The sequence below is a fragment of the Loxodonta africana genome, chromosome 2 (genome assembly GCF_030014295.1).
Source record: "Loxodonta africana isolate mLoxAfr1 chromosome 2, mLoxAfr1.hap2, whole genome shotgun sequence".
In the NCBI taxonomy this organism is placed as follows: Eukaryota; Metazoa; Chordata; class Mammalia; order Proboscidea; family Elephantidae; genus Loxodonta; species Loxodonta africana.
Window position 1 is genome coordinate 40892280 of NC_087343.1, and position 26699 is coordinate 40918978.

Below are 26699 nucleotides of genomic sequence, written 5' to 3' on the forward strand. Positions count from 1 at the left end.
CCAACCTGTGTTACAGGCAGGTGAAGGCAGAAATGAAGCCAGTCAACAGAAAGCCAAAGAACTTCTAGAGTTCATTCTCCAAGCTGACATCATTAAGTTTGCCCATTTCTTGTTGGATGTTATTAATGTGCTCAGCATTCTTTCCCGTGTCAATCAGAACAGAAATTCCTCAATCGCTGACATATTTGCCACTTTAGAGTCAACGCTGGAAATGCTCAGAATGTACCAGTCGAGGTGAGGGGCTGGAAGCAGTCTAAGGCTCTGTCCAACCAGACAGTTTTATTTGGAAAATTATTTGCCAGGTGCTTCTTCATGTAAACTTTTATTGGTTTTTTTTTTTTTTTTTTCTTAGACCAGGGCCAAAAGAACGAAGGGTGGATTCAGTCACACAATTTCATGGTAATAACCTCAGAGGAAAGGGAAACATTTCTGCTGTGAGAAATGTGGTATTAACACATCTCATCAAGAGGCTGCGGGGCTGTTTCCAAGATGCTAGCCAAGATGTGGTGAAAGCGTCCACGATTGGAAGCTTTAAACTGTGGCCCAGAAAGATCAATCAAGGTAGCCAATTTGTGCTGAGCTTGAATCCACTGTCCTTTGATTACTTGTGTGAGTTTCTTTTATATATGTAACTTTGACTTTGACATCTCGAATATAGAATTTGGAGAAAAGGAAGTATCTATCCTGATTGCACATTATGAACCAGTGTTGGAAGCTGCCAATGTGAAAATCGATGAAGTAGACACTGAATGGAGCATGTTGAAACTGGAGGTTTATGCCAGGTGAGGAAGCAAGCAAGCTGAGTAAACTAGTGGATACTTGTAAATATTTGGGTAAAACCTGGGTGCTCTAAATCATTCACATTTTTCATTCTTCCTTCTAGATTTCAGAACATTCGCAAGTTGACCTGGGATTTTGTGAATTCTGTTTACCTACACAAGTATCCGAATATCCTGACACTGGTAGACCTAGTATTGAGCCTTCCTGCAAGTTCAGCTGAAGCAGAACGTGGCTTTAGTCAGATGAAGCGTACCAATTCACATACGCATGTGAAAACCAAGGCTGAGAGTATGACAGATCTCCTGATAATTCAGTTGAATTCTCCAGACATTAATAACTTTAACCCTAAGAAAGCTATCCATTTATGGAATACAAGAACACCATCTTCAGCAGGTGATACAAGATCTAACTCTGATTGTTCATCAGGCTCAGAAAGCCATTATGAAAGTGATTAGTAATTTGAAAAATGTTGACTTCGTCATTGAGCACAGCCAAGGGGAGACAAAAAAAGATTTCCAAAAACTTGAAATTTGAAAAGGGAAATAGTAACTAGTCTTCGTCATTGACTAGACATTTGGCATCTTCCAAACACAAAGCACAAATTCAAAGAATGGTTTCCTGTAACTTTCTAACTAGTACTTCTGTATCTATTCATTCTTTCTCGTTCTTTCAGTGGAGGGGTGTGCTCTTGAGCAGGGGCGTTATTTTGATGTTAACTTTCTGAGAGCTATTGTTAACGATGGCTAGACCGTGATTGTGGTCTGAGTTCACTTAAGCCTGGCATACTAGCTGTTTATCCTGGGTAATTATAAACGACATTGCTTTAGATAGCTAACTTATGGCCACACTGAAAGACACAGTTCTTTTGTGTCCATGAACAAAATTTGTAAGTGCATCTGTTACTTCATTATATATGGAAATTATGTCACTGTATGCTTTGGCCATTTAAGTGGCATGGTCAAACATTAAAATTGTTGTCACATTTCACACCAAGAGCCTCAGATTAGCAATTTCTTTGAGAACCAAAAGTACTGTTTTACAATGCTTTGTTTTCCACCACCACCATTACAGACAGTGGAAATACATTGTTCACGCACCAGAATCGTAAACTACTCTTAGCCTCTTCGTGATCCAACAGCTTTTATTTACAGTTTCATCTCAAGGAACAGGAGTGATTTCTTTCTGATTTATCTGAAATCCAACGTATCATAGAAAGCTTGTTTCACCGAAAATTTTACTACCTGGGAAAATATTCTCACCTCTATAAAATCGGATACTCAAGTTTGAACAAAAGGGATAAAGAATTTGTTTCTCAGCAACCTGCTGGATGCCCATTCATATCAAAGAAAGAAGTGTTCTGCCCTTGCTACTCAGAAAATTACCCTCCCAGTCTCAAACTTGTACATGTTGTTTGAACCGCTGAAATTTTTAAAGGATCAGTGCATTTTCCTAAAGCTTAGAGGAAATAATGAAGTTCATGTAGGACTTTTAGAAATGCTAGAAACTTAGGTGTAAAAGGAAAAAATTGAGACGCCACGTCTTTGTTTCACTCTTTTGATTCCTAAACAAAGAAGAATAGCTATGTGCTCTGGACCTGAAAGATACCTGTATACATATAGGAGTCTCTCTTGGCCCGAAAGGTATCTCTGCTGTGTGGTGGTAGCCAAGCTTTTTTTTAAGGCAGCTTCATTTCCTTTGCTTTCTTGTTTCTTTGGTAATGCATGTGCTTGCAATTTGAATTGAGAAAACAGGCAAAATAGACATTTCATTTTGGGCAGAGTGAAGCAGGTTAGTATATAAGAGCAAAGCATTTAAAAGGTTAGCGATCTTTTATGACTTGGAAGTGCTGAGCTAATTAAATGATGAAATTAGCACTTTCAACCCAGTAATTTATCAGTTCAAATCTCTCTACATTTGCCGAAGCAAATATACTATGATCTCAAGGGCAATGTGAAGACAAATGTGTTACCTTGAATGTAGTGATGGTTTGCATATATTTGAAACACATTTATTCTGTATTCACCAAAAATGTTTACTCTTATGCCCTATTGCATATAAGAAATCTTAGAGAGTTTAAAAAAAAGAAAAAGTAGTCAACCTATCCTCAGTAAAAGGTCAAAGAAGACTTCAAACTAAAGAGTAAAGACTCAGTATTTTGCCCAATCTGGAGTGCTTTATTACTCAGCTAAAAAGAACATTTTGACTTAGCCAAGAATAAAAGTGAGAGAGCATCAGGAAATCGATTATTATTTTCTGGTGTTCAGAATGTGTTCTGTTTCTCAAAGGGTTAAATTTTTTTAATTATATAAACAAAATTATTTTACCAAGAAAAAACTCCTATCACATAATATAAATAACAAAGTCTTTTTTCCTTTTATTACTAGGCATAATAGGAAATAAAACATTTACTGACATTCTGCTTGACTTGGTGACCCTGAACCTTGGAACAAACAACTTTCCTAGTACTTGGATGCACCTCAACCAACCTGAAGTAAGCTTCAATTGTGTTTTAAGTCTTCTCCTTGTTTAGGTTTCAAAGCTTTAAGCATTCGTCTTATTTGATCAAAGAGTCAATAGTCATAAAATAACGAGTAGGTGCACAGTGTCTGACATTTGGCAGATAAGCAATAAAAATAGAGGAAATGAATGAACTTAAATTGAGACACATAGTATGGACATGCCTAAACCCATTGCTGTTGAGTCAATTCTGACTCCTGGCAACCCTAAGGACAGAGTAGAACTGCCCCATACGGTTTGCAGGGAGTGCCTGGTGGATTTGAACTGCCCACCTTTTGGTTAGAAGCCGTAGCTCTTAACCACTACATCACCAGTGTTTCCAAGCACATGCTTACTATCTGAAGAATGAATGATGGCACCAACAGTCAATGAGATATTAAAGAGGCCACTAGGCTCAATAAGTGAGTTTGTATCTATTACTACCAGATGGAATGATCCTAACTAGTAATAATACATGATCTGGCAGTCTTTGTTTTTTGTGCTTTAAGAATGTACCAGAAACAAAATGTGAAAGATTATTTCTCTATGTGCTGGAGAGCCCTAGCACATCCTACAGCTGTCATAGTTGTCTCTCCTCTGTTAAAAAGGTACGAAGTAAACAGGATTCATATACAGTTGTTGTTGTTGTTGTTATGGGCTATCGAGTAGGTTCTGACTCATAGTGACCCCATAGGACAGAGTAGAACTGCCCAATGGGTTTCCAAGGAGCAGCTGGTGGATTTGAACTGCTGAACTTTTGGTTAGCAGCCAAGCTCTTAACCACTATGCCACTAGGACTCCACTCTATATAGTAGTCCCCCCTTATCCATGGGGGATCCATTCCAAGACTTCCCCCCATGGATGCCTGAAACCGCAGATAGTACCGAACCCTATATATGCCATGTTTTGACCTATACTGTATGTACATTTTTTTTTGGTGGGTATGTACATTGGTTGTGTGTTGTTGTTAGTTGTGTAACAGTCATGCTGGTTGTGTAACAGTAAGCAAAAAACACAAGTGTCAAGGAAGCAAAAGGGAAACACTTTCTAGATACCTACCATCTGGTGAATGGATCAGTTGGTTGAGCCGAAGGTAGCAAATTCAGGACTGGCTCTACTTGCCAACATAAAAGCCTACTTCCTTCTTCTGAATTTCTTACTATGAAACCCTGAGCAAGGACAGCTTCAAGACAGAGTCATACATATATACCAATGCCATTTCCTGTTTTCTTCTAGTTACAGGAGTTAACGTCTTTATTAATAGTGAACTCGGAGTTTGTGGACTGGAGGAAATTCCTGTTATTAGCCTCACTGCCGTGGCCCATCCCGCTGGAAGAGGAACTCCTTGAGACCCTGCAGAGGTTCAAGACTGTGGACGAGGAGCAGCTGGGCATGGTCACTCTTGAGCAGTATATGCAGGTTGCTATGAACACCTGGTGGCACTAGAACCGGAGTACTCTTGACCTAAGAAGTGTCTTACTCACTGATGTCTCATCACCATGTCTCCAGTCAGTATTCTACCCCTAGGCTGCCCATGTCTAGGCACCCAGAGATCACACACACAAAAAAAAAACAAACCAGTTGCCATTGAGTCATTTCCAACTTGTGGCAATCCCATGTGTGTCATAATAGAACTGTGCTCTCTAGAATATTCAATGGCTGGCTTTTCAGAAGTAGATCACCCAGACTTTCTTCCAAGGAGCCTCTGGGTGGACTTAAACTGCCAGCCTTTCAGTTAGCAGCCAAATGTGTTTAACTATTTGTGCTACCGAAGGACTCTAAAGGCAGAACAAGGCAGTGTCACCTTTTTCCCAGGCCAAAGTCTTCCACACACAGGGAAAGAATTTGAAAAAGTCAGAACTGTTCATCTCTGGGTTCTGGAAGAACTAAGAGTTTTGAAGGAGTCACATAAATTTTATTATCCTTCTCCTAACCTCCTAACCAGTGGTTCTTAACTTTGGCTCTGCATTAGAATCACCTGAAGAGCTTTTAAAAACTCCAATGCCTAGGTCTCACCCCAGATAAATTAAATTAGAATCTCTGAAAGAAGCAGCAACAGTAATAGAGAACACAGGGAAAGGAGCAGATTTTGTCCCTTTGGGTGAAGGGGTGATGATGAGACGTTTTTACAAGATGAGTTTGAAATGCCTATGAAAATGCAGACAGAAACGTCCAATCTGAAACAGCAGATGCAGAAATGATTGCAAATTTGATTTTAAGAATGGATGAAATCACCCAAGAAATGTGTGTAAAGTGGTGGATGATCCAGTAACATAAGAACTAGCCATTGAATTTGGCAGATTAGATACAACTGGTGGCCTTTGCCAGAGCAATTTTGGTAGAATAATGGGCTCGGAAGCCAGATTGCAGAGGGTTGAAGAAATACATAAGGCTGTTGAGAAGTGAAGGTGAGAAACATCAACTCATCTTTGAGAAATCTGAGTAAGGAAAGAGTGAGAATGAAATTCCCCGAGAGAGGCCTTATCTTGTTAGGGGTTGGATTTTGTTGTATACCTTTAAATGTTATCAGACATGCAGTGACATTACTTGGAATCAGTGTCATCCTGCACCTAACAACAACAATTGGATGTACTGTGTTGCTCACCGTTTCACCGTGATGAGTAGACATGAAAGATGGGACTTTTATAAGGTACTAATTTTGAAAAAGTGATACTCTATAGGTGCCCCTATTGCACATGAATTTCACCATCGAAAGGTAGGTATCCCTTCCTACTTCTCTTTACTTCTTCAATTAATCTTTGAAGTGTTTTTAGGCAGCCCTGAGGTTTCCATGCTCATATATTTGAGCCAGAAAAAATACCACTTGAATACTGAGGAGGTTCTTTCAGGGCTAATAATCAAGACAGGTTCTTGGCTGATGGGGTTCTGATGCATTTATTTCCCAAGTAGAGCAATTTATAAAAGCTATCACTGTCCTGGGATTACAATTTGTTAAGGTGATTTTAACAGCAAAAACAATAACAGCAGAGCAAACTTAATCCATTTCTATACATGGCATAAGGTTTTAAAAAGTTGGCATTTGTGAAGTTACCAACCTTCACTATTTACAGCATGTAGCAACTAACACAGGATATCAATTTGCACATCCTTTTACACAAACATGAGAAGAACAAAGCGCTGAGCCAAAACCAGAAAGCTCCCTTACCGAAGGTGTGAATTTCTTAGAAAAAGTGGGATACTGCATTTAATAGAAATTCAGAAATACTTACCCTAACAATTCAGTTGATTTCTGAGCTCTGCCTCTCCTTTGCCTTCCTACTTCTCACTCCTTAGTTGTCCCAGGCCCACTTGAAAACCTTGTAGGCTCTTTTATAAATTCACAATCCTTGCCAGCTCCCCTCCAAAAAATGATGCTTCATGGGATAACTCAAAAGAGCTTCTAGGGAAATTTTTAATAAAATTTGTTGGAAATGCCACGTTGCAACAGTAAAATAATAAACTGTGTTGCTGACCTGAAGCTCTCTGTGAGAAAAGGACTCTCTACTATACTTTTTAATCTTGTCTGTCTCTTTTTTTTTTTTTTTTTTCCTTTGACTAATTGCAAGTTCACCACAGCAGCCACTTAAACAGTATGGCTGATTTCCCCAAATTCTAAAATGACATAGGATACTGCATTTGGGAAATCGATCGGGCCATGAGAGACAAGGAGAGCCTGTACACTTTTGCTGCCAGCCTTGCTGCCCCTGTCACATGCTTCCTTCTAGGGGTGTGGATGTTTAGTCACACTGGGGTAGAACTCTTTGATGTTGAACTATCGACTCATCTTTCATCCGTGAGAACGCATGTTATTACGGACGTAATGAGTCAGATGTTCTAGGATCCAAACAGCGCAGCGCCTGTTCTCTAAAGAGAAGTAAAATCCCCAAAATTCTTTGGCCGTGTTTTCACAAGAGAATGCAAAGGGCATTTCCATATTCTAAAAAGACGTCGTTTAATAATCCCCTGAAGCAGAATGTTGTGTTTAACACTCACACTGATAAAATTTTCTTGGTGATTTTTAAGAAAAAATAAGTAGTTTTCCTGTTAGGTTGTTTTTGTTTGTTTACTTATTTGTTTTGTTCTTTCTAAAGTGGCCTTTTTTGTGGAACACTTGGAAATGATTTTATAATTTATTAAACATCATGTTTAGAAAATATCATTAAACATTAATATTATATATAAACATCATTTTAGAAAATGAATACATATTAAACCTTGGTTTTAAGAATCAAGGAAAATCCCCGTGCATTTAAAAAATTACAAATGAAGTTGGTAGTTCATTGAGAAATGGGAGGAGGAGTAGGAATCTGATCTCTGTGCCCCACCCCCCAGCTTCTTTCCATGTTTCCTCATTATCACTGGTTTTCAGCAATTGATTACTGTGTCCCTTCAAGTTTCTTCTGCTTGGAATTTGTTGAGCTTTTTTGATCCTTGGTTTGTACTTTTCATTAAAGTTGGAAAATTTCAGGATAATTTTAAAACATTTTTTCTGAACCTCCCCTTCTTCGAATCCAATTACTCGTATATAAGGCCACTTGATATTGTCCCACAGGTCGCTGATGCTTTGTTCATTTTTTCCAGTCTTTTTTCTCTCTGTTCATCATTTTGTTCATTTCTGTTGCTGTGTTAAGTTCACTGGTTTTCTCTGCAGAATCTAATCTGCTATTAATACCATCTAGTGTACTTTTCCTGTCCTTATCAGTGTACTTTTCATCTCTAGAAGCTCAATTTGAGTCCTTTTTTTATATATCTTTCATTTCTTTTCTCATTATCTTTTATGTTTTTCTCTGCCTTCTTGAATAGAGACAATATATTTAGAATAGGTGCTTTAAAGCTAATCCTATCATCTATATCATTTCTGTGTTTGTTTCTATCGATTGATGTTTCTCCAAGTTTTAGGTCTTGTTTTCTGGCTTTTTTTTTTTTTTTGCATACATGCCTAGTAATTTTATATTGGATGCCAGACATTCTGAATTTCATCTTGTTAGGGCTTGGATTTTGCTGTATACCTTTAAATATTGTCAGGCATGCAGTGACATTACTTGGAATCAGTTTCATCCTTTTTAGGCTTACATTATGGTTATAAAGGTAGACAAAGACAGCCTTTCCTGGTAGTGCAGTGGTTAAAGAGCTTGGTTGCTAACCAAAAGGTCAGCAGTTCAAACCCACCAGCCACTCCATGAGAGAAAGATGTGGCAGTCTGCTTCTATAAAGATTTATAGCTTTGGAAACTCTGTAGGGCAGTTCATAGCGTCCCATAAGGTTGCTATGAGTTGGAATTGACTGGACGGCAGTGGGTTTGGTTTGGTTTGGGTATTAAGACAATATCTTTCTGAGGGCACTTCCTAATGCCTCATGTATTAGGAGGCCCTTCTACTCTGACTCGTGTAATACAAACCATTCCCAGTCCTGTGTGAGTCTCAAGAATTTTCTTAGCCTACTGCTTCCAGAGGTTCTTTCTCTAGCCTCTAGTATTTCTCACACAAACACATCCACAGATCATCTCTCAGTGAAGACTTGAGGATACCCCACTGCAGGTCTCCAAAGCTCTCTCTCTGTGTAGTGACCTACTCTCCAGCATTCTGCCTTATAAATTCCAGCCATCTTGGCTTCTCTCAATTCAACAAGACCTCCAGTCTCTGCTTGGATTCTCCTGTCCCTGCAGCCTGGAGACTCTCTAGCTTGGAACAATCTCAGGGCCCCCCCATTTGCTTTCCTCCTTTCAGGAATCACTGTTCCACATTGTCTATTGTCTAGAGTATGAAAAAAAAATCATTGTTTCGTATGCTTTGTCCAGTTTTCTAGTTATTAAGGCAGGAGAATAAATCTGAACCTCATTACTCAATCATAGCCAGAAGCAGAAATCTTATCTCTGCTCCTTATCTCTCTACTCTCCATACGGTGTGTCATCAGGACCCTATCCCCCACAGACTAGCCATTGGACAAGCATCTCCTCCTAGTTAATGCAGAAGCCACATATATTCTAAGTCTGAGCCCCAGCTGGACCATTGGTTCCACTGGCTCTTCTCCTTTACAGGCTTCCACCTAGGCAGTGTCTCTCACCCCAGCACTCACCTTTGGGGGTTGTATCCCCTTAACCTTCTACCCAGTGCCTTTCCAGCCTTCTCCCAAAACACAGGTAATTTTAAGGAAGGAAGGCATACAGCATAGGCCAGAGTCAGACTGAGCAAGCCAATGGCTCTTGGCAGTAGGCAGTTTAGGTGTAGATTGTATTCTGGAAGGCAGTAAGGCAGCATGACCTAGGAACAAAAAGCTTTTGTATATGAAGTTTTTACAATGTATAAAAATTACACCTGCCAAGATACATTCTTTGAACCTGAGGATTTTAAACACCTGATGTGTAACAACCAAAATGAATGACAGTACCCAAAGGAATGGACTAAATGTCAAACACATGGTACAAACAACAGGTAAAATTGGAATTCAGAGAAGAGATCAGGGAGGGCCTGTGATCTGAGTCAGCCTGGAAGGATATGTAGGCTTAGCTAGGTGAAAGGTGGATGGAGGTCACCTCAAATAGGAGAGACGATGTGAGCAAAAGAGCGATAGTGGGGAATGTTCTGAGCAGGGAAGGCTAAATGTTGAGAAGATTGATATGGTTGTGTAGTACAAGCTGAAACAAATGAGAGTGAAACTGGAAACAAAAACAACTCTGTGGTCACTGGAGTGGCTGTGATGGAGATAATGAGGCTCTGCGTCAGGGTAGCTGCAGTAGGAATGGAAGGTAAGGAGAGCTGGGAGAGGCATTGCCAAATAGGAATTGAGAGGATTTGATAGATGGTGTCAAATATGGGCTAAGAGAAAAGGATGTCATGAAAAAGGGACCTGAGATCTTGAGCTACTCAGTCATTCAACAAAGATTTCTAACACCCACAACATGTACCAGCACCATGCTGGGCTCTGAGAACAGACAGCAATGGAACAGGACATGTGGAATGTTAGCTATTGTTATGGGAGCACAAAAAACCAAACCAAACCCTGACTCATATAGGACAGAGTAGAACTGCCCCACAGAATTATTTTCCAAGGAGCAGCTGGTAGATTCGAACTGCCAACCTTTTGTTTAGCAGCCGAACGCTTAACCACTGTGCCACCAGAGCTCCATAAGTGCACTGGCTCCTCCAAAACATAGATGTGCAGGCATAGTCTAGGCTAGTAATAGCCAAGCTCATCCCATGACCCAACAGTTAAAATATAGCTAGCACCCCCCATATGTGGATTTTCATTTATAAATTACATCCATGTACTACTGTACCAGGCACTCAACTACTAGCCAAAAGGTTGGTGGTTTGAACCCATCCAAGCATTGCCTCCAATGGCAGAAATATACCTAACAAAGGCCTGGCGATGTGCCTGGGAAGGGTCACAGCCTTGAAAACCCTATGGAGCAGTTCTACTCTGCACACGTGAGGTCTCCATGAATCGGAACTGATGACAACTAATAACAACCACCATTGTACTAATACATTATAAACCAAAAAAAAAAAAAAAAAACCCACTGCCGTCAAGTCGATTCTGACTCATAGTGACCCTACAGGACAGAGTAGGACTGCCCCCATGGAGTTTCCAAGGAGCACCTGGTAGATTCGAACTGCTCACGTTTTGGTTAGCAGCTGTAGCACTTAAACATTACACCACCAGGGTTTCCTCTAATACATTATATACATGATAAAAAAAAAAAAAATTTTTTTAATTATTAAAAGAGATAAAAATCAATGTAAATGGCAGTTCCAATATTCTCTCCTGCACCCCATGGTTGATGTGACCCACTTTGGAGACCACTGCTTTAGAGAATTGGAAAAAAAAAATGTTTCCACTTCCTCCGCTTTTAGAGGAGTCATGACATTTCAGCTTAATATTCTAATGATTTTCATTTTTATGTTCTGTGTAGGCTGGTCTGTGGTTTACAGGAGATGAAGAGATAAAAATTCCAGAAAATCCTCTTGAACCTCTGGCATTTAATAGGCAGGAACACCTCATAGAGGTAATTACTAAGACCTTTAAAGAATGTAGTAGTGTAACATTGCTGATCGTCTTCTTCGTCTTTCCTTCCACTTGTGTAGTTTGTTTTGGACTCCCTCCTTTCCATTCCTTTGCTATATCCCCCAAATGCAAACTTAATACTCACAAAGGAGGCAGCATGGGGGAGCTCTGGGAGAAGTGGGGGCCAAAATCTTTCACAGAGTCCTACTATTAACTCTCCCTGTGATCCTGGACAATTTCTATAACCTCTCTGGCTTTCATTTTTCTCATCTGTCAAATAAGCTAGTATGTTACTCGAAATATTTATCTCCAGAAAAAAAAACTCGTTGCCATCTAGTCGATTCTGACTCATAGCAACCCTATAGGACAGAGTAAAACTGCCCCATAGGGTTTCCAAGGAGCACCTGGTGGATTTGAACTGCCGACCTTTTGGCTAGCAGCTGTAGCTCTTAGCCACTACACGAGGGCCCTTCCAATTCTAAAAGCTTCAGATAAGATTCTGCCATTTTACCAATTCATATTTTTGTCCATTTGTCTTTGACTTTGACTAACCTTAGCATCATGGGTTTGCATGTGGAATTGCCCATAGCCCATCAGAGCTTGTTGCTCTCAATATAATTTTTATCAATAATAATATCATTATTGGTCTGTATCCCTGAGGCCAAAATGAAGCTTAAAATCTGAAAACCACTCGGACTTCAGTGTAAATGTTTAAAATATGGAAATATACCCAGCACAGCCAAACTCAAGAAGATGTGGGAAAGCTGAATGGTAGATTTAGACAGGGCAGCCAACTATGTATAACATTGTATCCGTTGTTCAATTCCCAGCCAGCCATTAGTTCAAAATTGCAGTACAAAATTGAATATGACTCCAGTTATAACCCAAAGTGAGCAGTTCCCTTCAACTGGACATGTATTTTTTTCAGCATCTCTGCTAGATCCTAGCAGGAGATGGGGGTAGAAGAAAGGGAGCAGGGAGTTACCGCCCCACCCCCCGCCACCAAAAAAATTGCCCAAGATATGAGGTTGGCAGTTGCAGGCACAGTTTTTTTGTTTTGGGGTTTTTTTTTTTTTTTTTCCTGTTTATTTGTTTTATGTGAAACTGGAGGACTGAGATCAATTCTATAAAACTTTTGGAAAACTACCTCTATGTGATTTTGTCAATGAACCTCGCAACAACATCATCAGGCTTTTCATTAGTTGGCAATAACGGCAAACTGGCAGTTTGAATATGATGCTAAGTGAAAAGTACTTCCTTTATTAGCCAGAAGTTTTTAGCAATGTTGATTGAAGTTGGGGCCTTTTAGCGGCTCACCTGGACACTAAACGAGAAGGCTGACTGCTGGTCAGCCCTGACACTATGAGGCAGTGAAACGTGGAAAGGGGCATTCCAGTAGTTACCAAGGAAGGGTGTGGCTCCCACCTGCTGCTGTCCAAACTGCTGGAAAATGATAGGTAAAGAAAGGAACAATTGGAAGCAGTGAGAGACCCATCCCATTAAAACCCATTGCCAGCACATTGATTCTGACTCATAGCGACCTTATAGGACAGAGTAGAACTGCCCCATTGAGTTTCCAAGGCTGTAATCTTTACAGAAGCAGACTGTCACATGTTTCTCCCATGGAGCAGCTAGTAGATTTGAACTGCTGACCTTTCACTTAGCACCCTAGCACTTAACCACTGTGCCAGCAGGGACTATAGGGTCTGAGAAAGAAGTGCTTTTACGAGGCAAAAGATAACTAACAGACGTGTGTGTTTGTGAGTGTGTGTGATAATGATGGTGGTGGTGGTGATGTCCAGAGAATAAAAAAAAAAAAAAATTTTTTTTTTTTTTTTTTAGAAAAGGATATTTTCCACCGTCTCAATGCCCTGGGGATTGGGTACTTAGCATTATATAAATCTCAGTGCCCTTACCCTGGGATTAAAAGTACACACTTTGCCTCCTGATTCCACTTCTTACAACCTGTGAGGTTTTAACAGAGTTATCTAACCTCTCTGTGCCTTGTTTCTTCATCAGTATAAGGATGATGATAACCCCTCTCTAGTGGGGCTGTTGTGTGGAGTGAGTTCATACGTGCATTATTCTTTGAGCAGCAATTGGCACATAATAAGCCCAGTATAAGTATTAGCTATGCGGAAGCTAACCACGTTAACTAAACAAGGATAAACAGTGGTTAATGGTTAACATGCTAAAGAAAGACATCCAAAGAGAAAATGTAAAGCAACAAAGAGAAGTACTTTTGCTGTAATTAGAACAGGAAAGACCAAATGAGGAAAAAAGGAATGCCCCCATGAATCGGGAATCCTGGGAATTGGGAGTCCCAGGTTCTGCTCCCAGTTCTGCCATGACTCACTGTGGGACATTAGGCAGATCCCTTCATCTCCCAAGGCCTCTGTCTTCTCCTAAAGTAAGAGCTTGAGCCACAGTGTAGGGTTCAGCCAGCTCCCATAGTTTGTCATTGGTGTTTTCTGTGATCTCAGTCCTGTGTCTGAGTCACACTTTTCAGGGGCTCTTGGGGACTGGCAAAGCCATGGTCCTTGGGCCTGGCTGACCTCAGAGACCCAGGCACTGAATAAAAGGTCCAGCTGAACCGAAAAAGGAACCGTGAGATAGCTCTGTGTTGCAATCACATCATTGTCCCCTGACAGTGACAACGTACTTTCTTGTGACTGCCGAGGCCCGGTGGGCCATATGTCTTGACCGCCCAGCTTTCCACACACTCAGCACCAAGAGCAACATCCCCACCGTTTAAAAATCCAGAGAGGTTTTTCCCGAGAAAAGTGGTTTGAGTTTTTGCCATATTAAAATTCACAGGTATTGCCCTAATCTCTTTTTCACAGTTTCTGTCCATGTGAAAGCACATAGGATCCTTCCATTCCCTCTGGCTGGTTAATATTTGTTAAAGCCAGTCTTGTGCTTTTAAATGCTATCTATTTGCTGATGAATCCCAAATGTCTATCTCCTCCCCAGACTTCTCTTCCAAACTCTAGATTCCTAGATGTGACTGCCTATTTGACTTCTCCACTTTAAATATTAGTAGACACCAAAGCCCACCATGTCCAAAACTGGACACCTGATCTCACTCACCTCCCTGCCACCCACCACTTCCATCTTTACCCAAAGCCTCTTCCATCTAAATCAATGGAAACTCCATCCTTCCAGTTGCTGGGACCAAAATCTTGAGTCATTCCCAATTTTTCTTTTCAAACCCCACATCTAATCCCTCAGGAAATCCTGTTAGTTCCACCTTCAGAACAAACCAAGGATCAGACCACTTCACGCCAGTCCCATTGCTGCCATCTGAAGAAGCCACAGTCATTTCACGTGGATAATGCAACAGCCTCATGATAAGAGAGAAACATCGCTAGTCAGCTCATGCCAGCTCTGCTCAAACCCTGTCAGTGAGCAGCCGAGTGCACCAACTGTTTGCACTACCCAGAGACTTCCTTCAGTTAATACCATCCATGACATGTTGATGTTACTAATTGAATTCTCATAATTCTTATTAATTCTCAGAAGGTAAACACTTGGAGGAATTCTTCCTTTCTGTGTCCACCAACTAACTGCCAGAGTGTACAAATTTTGTCTCTGATTGAATCCTTTTCCTTTGCCAGTTTTTCTTCAGGCTGTTTGCTGACTATGAAAAGGACCCACCCCAGCTTGACTACACACAGATGCTGCTTTATTTTGCTTGTCACCCAGATACTGTGGAAGGCGTCTACAGGGCCCTCAGTGTGGCTATCGGGACTCACGTCTTCCGGAGGATTAAAACTCCTACTCCACTTGTAGATAAGGTAACTGCCTTCCAGAAATGGACTCACACTGGCACCTGAAGAAGGATGCCAAAAGATCCTAAACTCCTAACAACAGAGACTCTGTTGGTCTTTTTATCTGTGTATTTCCCCAGAGGCCTAACTTACTGCCTTACACATATAAAGCAATAAACAGTTACTGTTGAGTCAACTCCAACTGATGGCAACCCCGTGTGTGCCAGATTAAAATTGTGCTCCATAGGGTTTTCAATGGCTGATATTTCGAAAGTAGATCACTGGGCCTTTCTTCTGAGATGCCTCTGGGTGAACTTGAACCTCCAGCCTTTTGGTTACCAGTCAAGCATGTTAATCGTCTGTGCCACCGAGGGACTTCTTTATACATAAAGCCAGGAAAAACCAAATCCAGTGCTGTTGAGTGGATTCTGACTCATAGCGACCCTATAGGACAGATTAGAACTGCCCCATAGAGTTTCCAAGGAGCTCCTGGTGGATTCAAACTGCCGACCCTTTGGTTAGCAGCTGTAGCACTTAACCACTACTCCACCAGGGTTTCCTCCTTTATACGGAGTAAACCAAAAACACCAAACTGTTGCTGTCGAGTTAAGTCCAACTCATGACGACCCCATGTGTTACAGAGGAGAACTGCTCCAGAGGGTTTTCTTGGCTATAATCTTTACAGAAGCAGATCTCCAGGCCTCTGCCAGGTGAGTTTGGGCTAGCCAACCTTTAGGTTAGTAGCCGAGTACAACCTGTTTACACCATCCAGGGACCAGCTTACTGAATTAGATTAATAACTGTTGAGTCATGTCCAACAAATGCTTTTGTCGTAAAATCAAAATTTGCTCAAAGTTTCTTTGTAGAATCAAAGTTTGCTCTGTAAAGCTGACCCAGGTAATGAAAAACAGCTGGATATCCACCTAACCTATTAGTTAAATGGTGTGAAATTTCCATATAAAAAAAGTTCAGGACTCAGGCACACCTCCCATACTGCATGGAACTGATGAGTGTTTTGGGCCAGAGCCTGGCCAACTAAAATCCACAGGCACTTTGTGTCCCTGCATCCAAGGACATAATGTCTAATTAAGATACTGCTTTACGTTCCCCTTAGATTTCAAGGATCTGACATCTCTGGCTTCTTCAAGTGGAAGAGCCTGAGGACAGGTGCTAACTAAGGAGCTCTGTGCCAGGCCCTGCGGTAGGTTCTGGGATGCAGAACAAGACAGCTGACCCTCTCCCTCCCCTTCCAGTCTCCATGGATTGGCAGAGGGCTTAGAGTCCACAGAGGAAGCCGACCTTGTTGGGACTCTCCTAATGGAGCACTTTTTTCTCTTCTCCCTTTGCAGACATGAAGAGAAGGGGGTCCTGCCCAGTCCAGACTCTTTAGATGTCCCAGCCACACTTCTTCCCTTTTCAGACATATTTGTCAAAATAAGAGAGTGCTGGGTAGTTAGAAAAAATGGGGGCTATCCAGGAAGAGGTAGGCTCTCTTGGACACAATCCTAAAGTTTGGCCCCAAGCAGATGGACAGAAAGATCTCCTTCCCCCTCCACCAGGGCCAAAAACAAGGCCAAACAGAGTCCATTGTAAGCTAATAGTTTGGTGTTCTTCAAACCAGCATGCTGTAGATACTGGTTCAACACGTATACAAGGATGGAAAGAGCAGCAGTGAGTGTTTATTTCTGCTCGTGAATGCTGTCTTCTTAGAAGGTAGAAGACGAGTTGAAATTTCTCCAGTTACTGAGGAGTTAGCCATGATCTGCACCCACTGGGACGACATTTGTAGCTTTCCCAGGGATGTTTCTCTGTCCCCCAATAGATTGGTCCTCCTTAACCTAACTCTAGCCTGGATCAGAGCACACCATGAGGCACCAATGAAATGCCCATTCTCAAAGAGGCCATCCCTGACCCCAGCGATGTCAGGCACATCCTGCTAAATGCCCCCCATAGCACTCGGTGCTTCCGCTTCACAATACTCCTCACATTTATAATTACTTCTTCATAGCTTCCTCTGTGAACTCTAAGCCCCTCCCCCATCCATGGAGCCCGGAAGGGGAGGGGGAGGGACAGCTGTCTTGTTCTGCATTCCAGAACCTACCACAAGCCTGGCACAGAGCTCAGGAAACCTTTTATTGAGTGGATCAATCCACTAATTAATTAACTGCAAATCATGCCCATTGCATAGCTCCGGAATCTGTGAGGGACGCAGAAGAAGCACAATAAGCTCTCCTGAAGGGATTGTGTCTAATTACCCCATCCATGCAGAAAACAATGACAGAATTATATACCAAACATGGACGGAATGCAGACTAAAGGACAGATTAACATGAGCCTTACCAATTGTCATGGATTGAATTATGTCCCCCCAAAAAATGTGTGTATCAATTTGGCTGGGCCATGATTCCCAGTATTGTGTGATTTTTCTATATGTTATAAATCCTGCCTCTCTGATGTTAATGAGGGAGGATGGGCAGCAGTTGTGTTAGTGAGGCAGGACTCAGCCTACAAGATTGGACTGTGTCTTGAGGCAATGTCTTGAGATATAAAAGATAGAAGCAAGCAGAGAGACAGGGGACCTCATACTACCAAGAAAGCATCACCAGGAGGAGAGCACATCCTTTGGACATGGGGTCCCTGCACCTGAGAAGCTCCTCCACTCAGGGAAGATTGAGGACAAGGACCTTCCTCCAGAGCTGACAGAGAGAGAAAGCCTTCCCCTGAATTTGGACTTGTAACCTACTAGGCTGTGAGGAAATAAATTTCTCTTTGTTAAAGCCATCCACTTGTGGTATTTCTGTTATGGCAGCACTAGATGGCTAAGACACCAATCAAAAGAGGTATTCGTGCCTTCTTTTTTCCCTGCCTTCCTACCTTTCCTCTTGCTATTCTCTCCACCTGGCATACCCTTCATCTTATCTCAAGGAGCCTGAGGCCTCCCCATTTTTCAAGGCCTCCTTCAAATCCCAAATCATTCCTGAAGCTTCCCCTGACATCCAAGACAGGCACTGAGCACTCACTCAACTGTAAAAAAACTGTACCCCGTTTATATTCAGAACCTCTTGGTGGGGCTGAGCATCATCTCATGCACACCGTCATTTATTCAAACAACATTTACTGAGCACCTCTGTGCACTAGGACCACTCTTGACCTGGGATACAGCAGAGAACAAAACAAAAAATCTCTTCCACTGGGCAAGAGTAGTGGGAAAGGAAATTGAGGGAAGCAAAGGCTCTGAGGGCCGCTGTAGGGACCTTGACTTCAATGCTGCATGAGATGAGGAAGTCACTGGAGGCCTGAGGTCATCTGACTTAAAACACACAGTAAAACCTGTGAAAGTCGGAACCCATGTAAAGCGAAAACCTGTCAGAGAAGGAAACTCAGATATTTTCCACTAAAACAAGTAAGAGAAAAGTGATAAGACGGCATCCTGTCAAAGCAGAAAACTTGTGAGACCCAGAAAAACAAGGCAGTCCCTTCAAGTTCCAGCTCTCACAGGCTTTACTGTATCTGCAGTCTCTGGCTGCTGTGGTAAGAATAGACTAGAGGGACAAAGGAGTCGGGAATAAGGAGCAGGCCTTATACTGGATTGTTCAGGTTTGAATCCCTGCTGAGAATTTGCATTTCTAACAAATTCTCAGACAATGCTAATGATGCTGGGGGTAAGAATCACCTAGGGGTCTTGTTAAAATGTAGATTCTGATCCAGTATATCTGGAACGGAAATGCAAATTTTCAGCAGGGGTTCGAACCAAAACCAACCAGTTCAAAGCACCAGTAAGGAGACATGTATCAACTGGGCAGGGATTTGTTTATCTATTTAAATCCTACTGCTAAGTTGTTTGTACCCTGAATCTGGGAACAACGTGTTACCACTCTTTAACCTGTTGCCATCAAGTCGACTCCAACTCATGGTGACCATCTCCATGAAAAGTTTGGTGTACTGGCACCCCTTAATCCACATCCCAAACACCTTTATGTTGTTAGGCACCATCAAGTTGTTTCCAACTCATAGCAACCCTATGTACAACAGAAAAAACACTGCCCTGCCCTGCGCCATCCTCACAATCCTTGTTATGCTTGAGCCCATAGTTGCAGCCACTGTGTCAATTCATCTTGTCGAGGGTCTTCCTCTTTTTCACTGGCCCTCTACTTTACCAAGTGTGATGTTCTTCTCCAGGGACTGATCCCTCCTGACAACATGTCCAAAGTATGTAAGACGCAGTCTTGCCATCCTTGCTCCTAAGGAGCATTCTGGTTGTATTTCTTCCAAGACAGATTTGTTCATTCTTTTGGCAATCCATGGTATATTCAATATTCTTCACCAACACCACAATTCACAGGCTTCAATTCTTCTTTAGTCTTCTTTATTCATCGTCCAGCTTTCGCATGCATACGAGGCAATTGAAAACACCATAGCTTGGGTCAGGCGCACCTTATTCTTTAAGGTGACATCTTTGCTTTTCAACGCTTTAAAGAGGTCTTTTGAAGCAGATTTGCCAATGCAATGGCTATGTTGGTTTCTTGACTACTGTTTCCGTGATTGTGGATCCAATTAAAATGAAATCTTTGATAACTTCAATCTTTTCTCTACCATGCTGTTGCTTATTGGTCCCGTTGTGTGGATTTTCATTTTCTTTATGTTGAGGAGTAATCTGTGCTGAAGGCTGTGGTCTTTGATCTTCATCAGTAAGTGCTTCAAGTCCTCTTTACTTTCAGCAAGCAAGGTTGTGTTATCTGCATAACAAAGGCTGTTAATGTGTCTTCCTCCAATCCTGATGCCCAGTTCTTCTTCATATAGTACTGCTTCTCAGATTATTTGCTCAGCATACAGATTGAATAGGTATGGTGAAAGGATACTACTCTGATGCACATCTTTCCTGACTTTAAACCATGCAGTATCCCCTTGTTCTGTTTGAACAACTGCCTCTTGATCTATGTACAGGTTCCTCATAAGTACAATTGGTTTGGAATTCTCATTCTTCACAACATTATCCATAATTTATTAAGAACACAGTTGAATGCCTTTGCATAGTCAATGAAACACAAGTAAACGTCTTTCTGGTGTTCTCTGCTTTCAGCCAGGATCCACCTGACATCAGCAGTGATATCCCTTGTTCCACATCCTCTTATGAATCTGGCTTGAATTTCTGGCAGTTCCCTGTTGATACATTGCTGCGACTCCGTTTGAATAATCTTCAGCAAAATTTTACTTGCGTGTGATATTAACGATATTGTTAAACAATTTCTGCATTTGTTTGGATCGCCTTTCTTGGGAATAGGCATAAATATGGATCTCTTCCAGTCGGTTGACCAGGTAGCTGTCTTCCAAATTTCTTGGCATAGAAAAGTGAGTACTTCAAGTAAGGCATCTGTTTGTTGAAACATCTCAATTGGTATTCCATCAATTCCTGGAGGTTTGTTTTTCACCAATGCCTTCTTTGCAGCTTCCTTGCATCAGTTTCCGATCGTGTGCTACCTCCTGAAATGGTTGAACGTTGACCAATTCCTTTTGATATAGTGATTCTTTGTATCCGTTCAAACCTCTTTTGATGCTTCTTGCATCGTTTAATATTTTCCCTGTCGAATCCTTCAATATTACAACTCGAGGCTTGAATTTTTTCTTCACCTCTTTCAGCTTGAGACATGCTGAGCATGTTCTTCCCTTTTGGATTTCTACCTCCAGGTCTTTGCATATGTCATTATAATACTTTGTCTTCTTGAGCTGCCCTTTGAAATCTTCTGTTCAGTTCTTTGATATCATCATTTCTTCCTTTGCTCTAACTACATAACGTTCAAGAACAAGCTTCAGAGTCTCTTCTGACATTTTGGTATTTTCTTTCTTTACTGTCTTTTTTAATGATCTCTTGCTGTCTTCATATATGATGTTCTTGATGTCATTCCACAACTGGTCTGATCTTTGGTCATTAGTGTTCAACGTGTCAAATCTATTCCTGAGATGGTCTCTAAATTCAGGTGGGATACACTCAAGGTTGTACTTTGGCTCTTGTGGACTTGTTCTAATTTTCTTCAGTTTCAACTTGAACTTGCATAAGAGCGATTCGACCTTTGGCCCCTGGTCTTGTTCTGACTGGTGATATTGAGCTTTTCCATTGCCTCTTTCCACAGATGTAATCGATTTCACTCCTGTGTATTCCATCTGGCAAAAGCCACATGTATAGTTGCCGTTTATGTTAGTCAAAAAATGTATTTGCAGTGAAGAAGTCTTTGATCTTGCAAAATTCTATCATGCAATCTCTGGCATTGTTTCTATCATCAAGGCCATATTTTCTAACTGCCAGTCCTTCTTCTTTGTCTCCAACTTTTGCATTCCAATCATCAGTAATTATCAAATGCACCCTGATGGCATGTTTGATCAATTTCCGACCGGAGAAGTTGGTAAAAATCTTTAGTTTCTTCATCTTTGGCCTTAGTGGTTGGTGTGTAAATTTGAATAATAGTCCTATTAACTGGTCTTCCTTGTAGGCATGTGGATACAACCCTATCACTGACAGGGTTGTACTTCAGGACAGATCTTGACATGTTCTTTTTGAGGATGAGTGCAATGCCATTTCTCTTCAAGATATCATTTCTGGCATAGTAAACCATATGATTGTCTGATTCAAAATAGCCAATATCAGTCCATTTCAGCTCACTAATGCCAAGGATATCAATGTTTATGCAATATTTATGAGTTCATCAAACACCATAGAAATTATCATTTTTACCAGTTACCAGTTTTTAGTGCCTTCGTTAACAACCTGCAATATACAGATGATACAACCTTGTTTGCTGAGAGTGAAGAGGACTTGAAGCACTTATTGATGAAGATCAAAGACCACAGCCTTCAGTATGGATTACTCCTCAACATAAAGAAAACAAAAATCCTCACAACTGGACCAGTAAGCAACATCATGATAAATGGACAAAAGATTGAAGCCATCAAGGATTTCATCTTACTGGGATCCACAATCAACGCCCACAGAAGCAACAGTCAAGAAATCAAAAGATGCATTGCATTTGGCAAATCTTCTCCAGAAAAACGAATAAATCCATCTTGGAAGAAGTGCAGCCAGAGTACTCATTAGAAGCAAGCATGGTGAGACTTCATCTCATATATTTTGGACATGTTATCAAGGGTTTTTTTTTTTTTTTTATCAAGAGCAATCAGTCCCTGGAGGACATCACGCTTGGTACAGTAGAAGGCCAGCGAAAAAGAGGAAGACCCTGAAGGAGATGGATTGACACAGTGGCTGCAACAATGGCCTCAAACATAGCAGCGATTGTGAGGATGGCGAGGACCGGACAGCATTTCATTCTATTGTACATACGGTTGCTATGAATCGGAATCGACTCAAGGGCACCTAACAAAAACAACAATGCCTTCAAATCAATTCTCATGGCAACCCCATGAGTTTGTGCTCCACAGGGTTTTCAATGGCTGATTTTTTTGAAGTAGATCAGCAGGCCTTTCTTTTGAGGTATCTCTGGGTGCATTTGAACCTCCAACCTTTTGCTTAGTAGCCAAGCAGATTAGCTGTTTGTACCACCCAGGGACTCCTACCTATGTTTATGTGCTCCCAAGTAGCTGCCATATAGCAAGTACTCAAATAATGTTTGCAAATATGGCTAGGAAGGAAGGGAATAAGGGGCGGAGCGGGGAAAGAAGGGAGTCCAGTCTCCAAGGCAGAGAGAAGGAAGCAGACATTGCAGGCAGAGGCAATAGCAGGATCCAGGAGGCCACAATGAACTGAAATGACTAGGAAAAAAGAAACATCTGCTAGAGCTGTTGCCACAGCAACAGACAGCCTCCTGGATGGGTAACAGCCAGGCCAGCTATCTTAGGAAGGCTCTGTGCCCCTTCCTTCCCTGAACCACTCATTTGTTTGGTCTGCTTCTGCTCCCTCCCAGGAGGCAACTCTCCTACAACGTTCTTCTCAAGAGCTCTTTTAAACCCCAAGCACACTGTACAGGAACTGAACCAAGCATACTGCACAGTGGAGATTGACTGGGACAGGGGACAGGGCCCCTGGTCTGTCACACACAAGCAGCCTGGTTCCTGGCTTGGAGTGAACCCCAGGAGTTCTTAAAACAGAGGATCCATCCACATCTTCCATTCTTCCTCACCTCTTGTCCTCACCATCTTGTCACCAATCACACTGCTCCATTTCTGTTCCCTTTCCCACTGTGCTCTGGTTTCCTGGGCAACCTCACCCCAGGAAGCCATAACCTCAGAAATATCTCCTCCAACAGATCCATTTTCACTCCTAAGACAGTCAAGCAAGTCTCTGCTTTTGTTTTCTGCATAAGCAGCTAACAATTGCCCTAATATTCCATTCCTTCTTACTCTGTTTCTGCTACCCAAGCTGATTGTACCCGGTGTGGTGCAGACCTCTGTTTAAAGACGTGGCTTCGTGGGTAATTTAAAAGAAGCACAAGAGCATGGCCCTCATCATCAATGCGCTGATCCTGGTGAATTTTTAAATGAGTGACATTTGGAAAAACGACTCATTTTGTCACCTGTGTGGCAAGAGGTTGTGCTGTGAGAATTCCATAAATTAAGAACCTGAATCCCCAACATTTTAGAAGTCTTGTAAAAAGCATCTTGGCAGGAGGCTTTGAGGTCCTGGGATTTGAAACACATACATTTCCATTCCATTCTGCTCCTTGACAACTTTACCCATGTTGGTCCCAAGGACTGAACTTCCGTGCCACCTTCTGAGATATAGGACCCAACTGACTGATTAATAGAAATGCACAGTCAGGAAAACATCCAGCACCATTATTTGGACACATTTGCACACAGTCCTTGAGGGCCACCTTTGAGAGTTAGCTTCACGTGACAGGGCGTTTGGCAGCACCACCATCTGTTCCATTGCTTAGATGATAATGGATCTCACACAGAGCTTGGATGCCACTGATAATTCCTCATTCAGAAGCACTGGCTTTTCTCCAAACTGGCATCACTGGTTTTGTTTGTGCAGCCACATTCATAATCACTATCTTCCAGAGCTTTCTGTTGGAGGACGCCCCCTGCTCTGCACACCCTGTTGTCCTCAGGCGGCTGAACCAGGCTTCTTTGGTCACGCTTGCTGGCTCCCTCATCTCCCTCCCTTCCCACTGAGCCACTAAATCTCCTCTTTCACAACCTCCTAGAGAGCTCTGCATGCAAATAATAGCAGAACTTCAAAAAGCATCCCATGACACGAATCGTTTAAGGATTCTTTCCTCTAAAATTTCAGATTCTTTAATTTGCTACCTTTTGACTTAAAAAAAAAAAATGCACTTATCTGGACTTCAGGTTTAATTGCCTCCATAAACTATTACCTCCATTACCATGAGACCAGAAGAAATGGATGGTGCCCAGCTACCATTACTGAACCTTTTGATCACGGACCCAGCAGATGGATTCTGATCAAAAGGAGGAAAAATGTGGAACAGAACTTCAAACTAACATGGAAGCTAAGCTTACTGGATCCATTGAGACTGAGGGAACTCCCAAATATAATGCCCAGAAATAATCTTTAAACCTTGAACCAAAACTATTCCATAAAGCCGTTGTTAAACTAAGTAACAGTTTTAGCCCAATTAATAACGTTTGCCTCAAGCATAACAGTATTATAAAGAATTATCTATATGACTGTAAACTGACAGCAGATAATCTAAAGCACAGATGAGAACTTTAAGAGGCAAAGAGCCTAAATTAATGGTGATGAAACAATATGGGTAGAGATAGAATCATGACACAATGTGAAGCGTGTAACCAATGTTACTGAACTGTTGATGTAGAAATTGTGCATGGTTGCATGTTTGGTTGTATATATTGCCACCAAAAATAAATAGGATATAAAAAAAGAAAAAATCATTTATCCCATGATGATTATATTGGGCCTTTGAGAAATTATTAATGTTGTTGTTGTCATTAGCTGCTATTACGTTGTTGTCATTGTTGTTATTAGCTGCTATCAAATCAGTCCCTGACTTATGAGGACCCCACACACAATAGAATCAAATGCTGACGAGTCCTGCACTATCTCCATGATCAGTTGTGATCCATAGGCTTTTTATCAGCTGATTTTCAGAAGTAGATTGCAAGACCTTTCTTTGTAGTCTTTCATCTTAGTCTGGAAGTTCCACTGAAACCTATTCAGCATCATAGCAACACCCAAGCCTCCGCTGACAGTGGGGGCTGCTCATGAGGTACAGTGGCTGATAACTGAACACTGGTCTCCTTCATGGAAGGTAAGAATTCTACCACTGGACCACCAATGTCCTCTTGGAAAAATTAGTCCCTCCGACGGTTAAGTGTTCAACTGCTAACCAAAAGAAAGGTCAGTGGTTTGAGCCCACCCGGAGGCTCCACAGGAGAAAGACCTGGCAATCTGCTACCATAAAAGATTATAGCCAAGAAAACCTTATGAGGCAGTTTACTTTGTCACATGAGGGCTCTATGAGTCAGAATCTATTCAGCAGCACACAACAATTACAGAATTGCTGCAGAGAGGCCAGATTCCTTCACTGATTAACTTCGGTGTCCCTGCTTATCTAACCAGACTAGTCATTCACCCACCCACAGGCTCTGTCTGTATCTTGTGCTCAGAGCACTTATGCTTCACTCTGAATAGAAATGTATGTATGCATCCTTCGTTCAGACAGCATGATGTTTTATGCTCCGAGTATGTTCATTTCACTCTGCTAGGTGATCTTTTGCCCCAGGAAATTATTGACAGGTATCCACAGCATGATCCTCAAGCCTCCTAGGTAGAGACACAAAGGCCAGGTTCACATTTCTGCCATGTAGTATTTCCAAATTTTTTAGAATGGAGACAGACTGAACATATATATATGTGTCTGTGTGTGTGTATAAATGGGTAGCATAAGAGTTAAGTGCTTGACTACTAGCCCAAAGGTTGGCAACTTGAACCTACCCAGAGACACCTCGAAAGATAGGCCTGGCAGTCTATTTCAAAAGGTCACAAGGTCACAACTTTGAAAACCCTATGGAGCACAGTTCTGCTCTGACACATACCAAGTCACCATGAGTTGAAATCAACTTGACAGTAACTAACCACTATGTGTGTGTGTGTGTGTGTGTGTGTGTGTGTGTGTATCTACATATAACCAAAAAACCAAACCTGTTGCCATCGAGTTGACTCCAACTTATAGTGACCCTATAGGACAGAGTAGAACTACCCCACAGGGTTTCCAAGGAGAAGCTAGAGGATTTGAACTGCCGACCTTTTGGTTAGCAGGAGAGCTCTTAACCACTGCACCACCAGGGCTCCATATCTATATATAGGTGTGTGTGTATGTGCATGTATGTGTTTATGTATATGCTTATATACACACAAATATATAGACATACCAATATATGCATATATATTTATACTTAATTCCTAAATCTTCAACTTGTAGAGCATTTTCTCTTGCTCTCACTCTCTTCTAGATTAAATTTATGATTTAGCAAAGGATATAGAAATCCAAATTAGAGCAAATGCAACCTGTCTTTGTTCCATTGCCTATGGCCCCTCCAAAATTTCTAACAGGAGCATATGGCTACGGGGCTTAAGTTTGTGCTGTGCCAAATCTTTTCATACATGGGACTTACATGGCTATTGGGAAAGTCCTTACACAATCTATGCACTTAATG

The 26699-nt window shown here is 41.6% G+C and overlaps 1 protein-coding gene across 1 annotated transcript in view; it reads left to right on the forward strand.

Annotated features, from left to right (window-relative positions):
• Positions 1-26699, forward strand: part of SPEF2 (sperm flagellar 2) — a 219544-nt gene that overhangs the window by 183648 nt on the left and 9197 nt on the right. Inside the window, 4 exon segments of the mRNA XM_023545418.2 lie at positions 3165-3271; positions 4513-4695; positions 11189-11281; positions 14898-15077. Coding sequence (XP_023401186.2) covers positions 3165-3271; positions 4513-4695; positions 11189-11281; positions 14898-15077 — 563 coding nt within the window.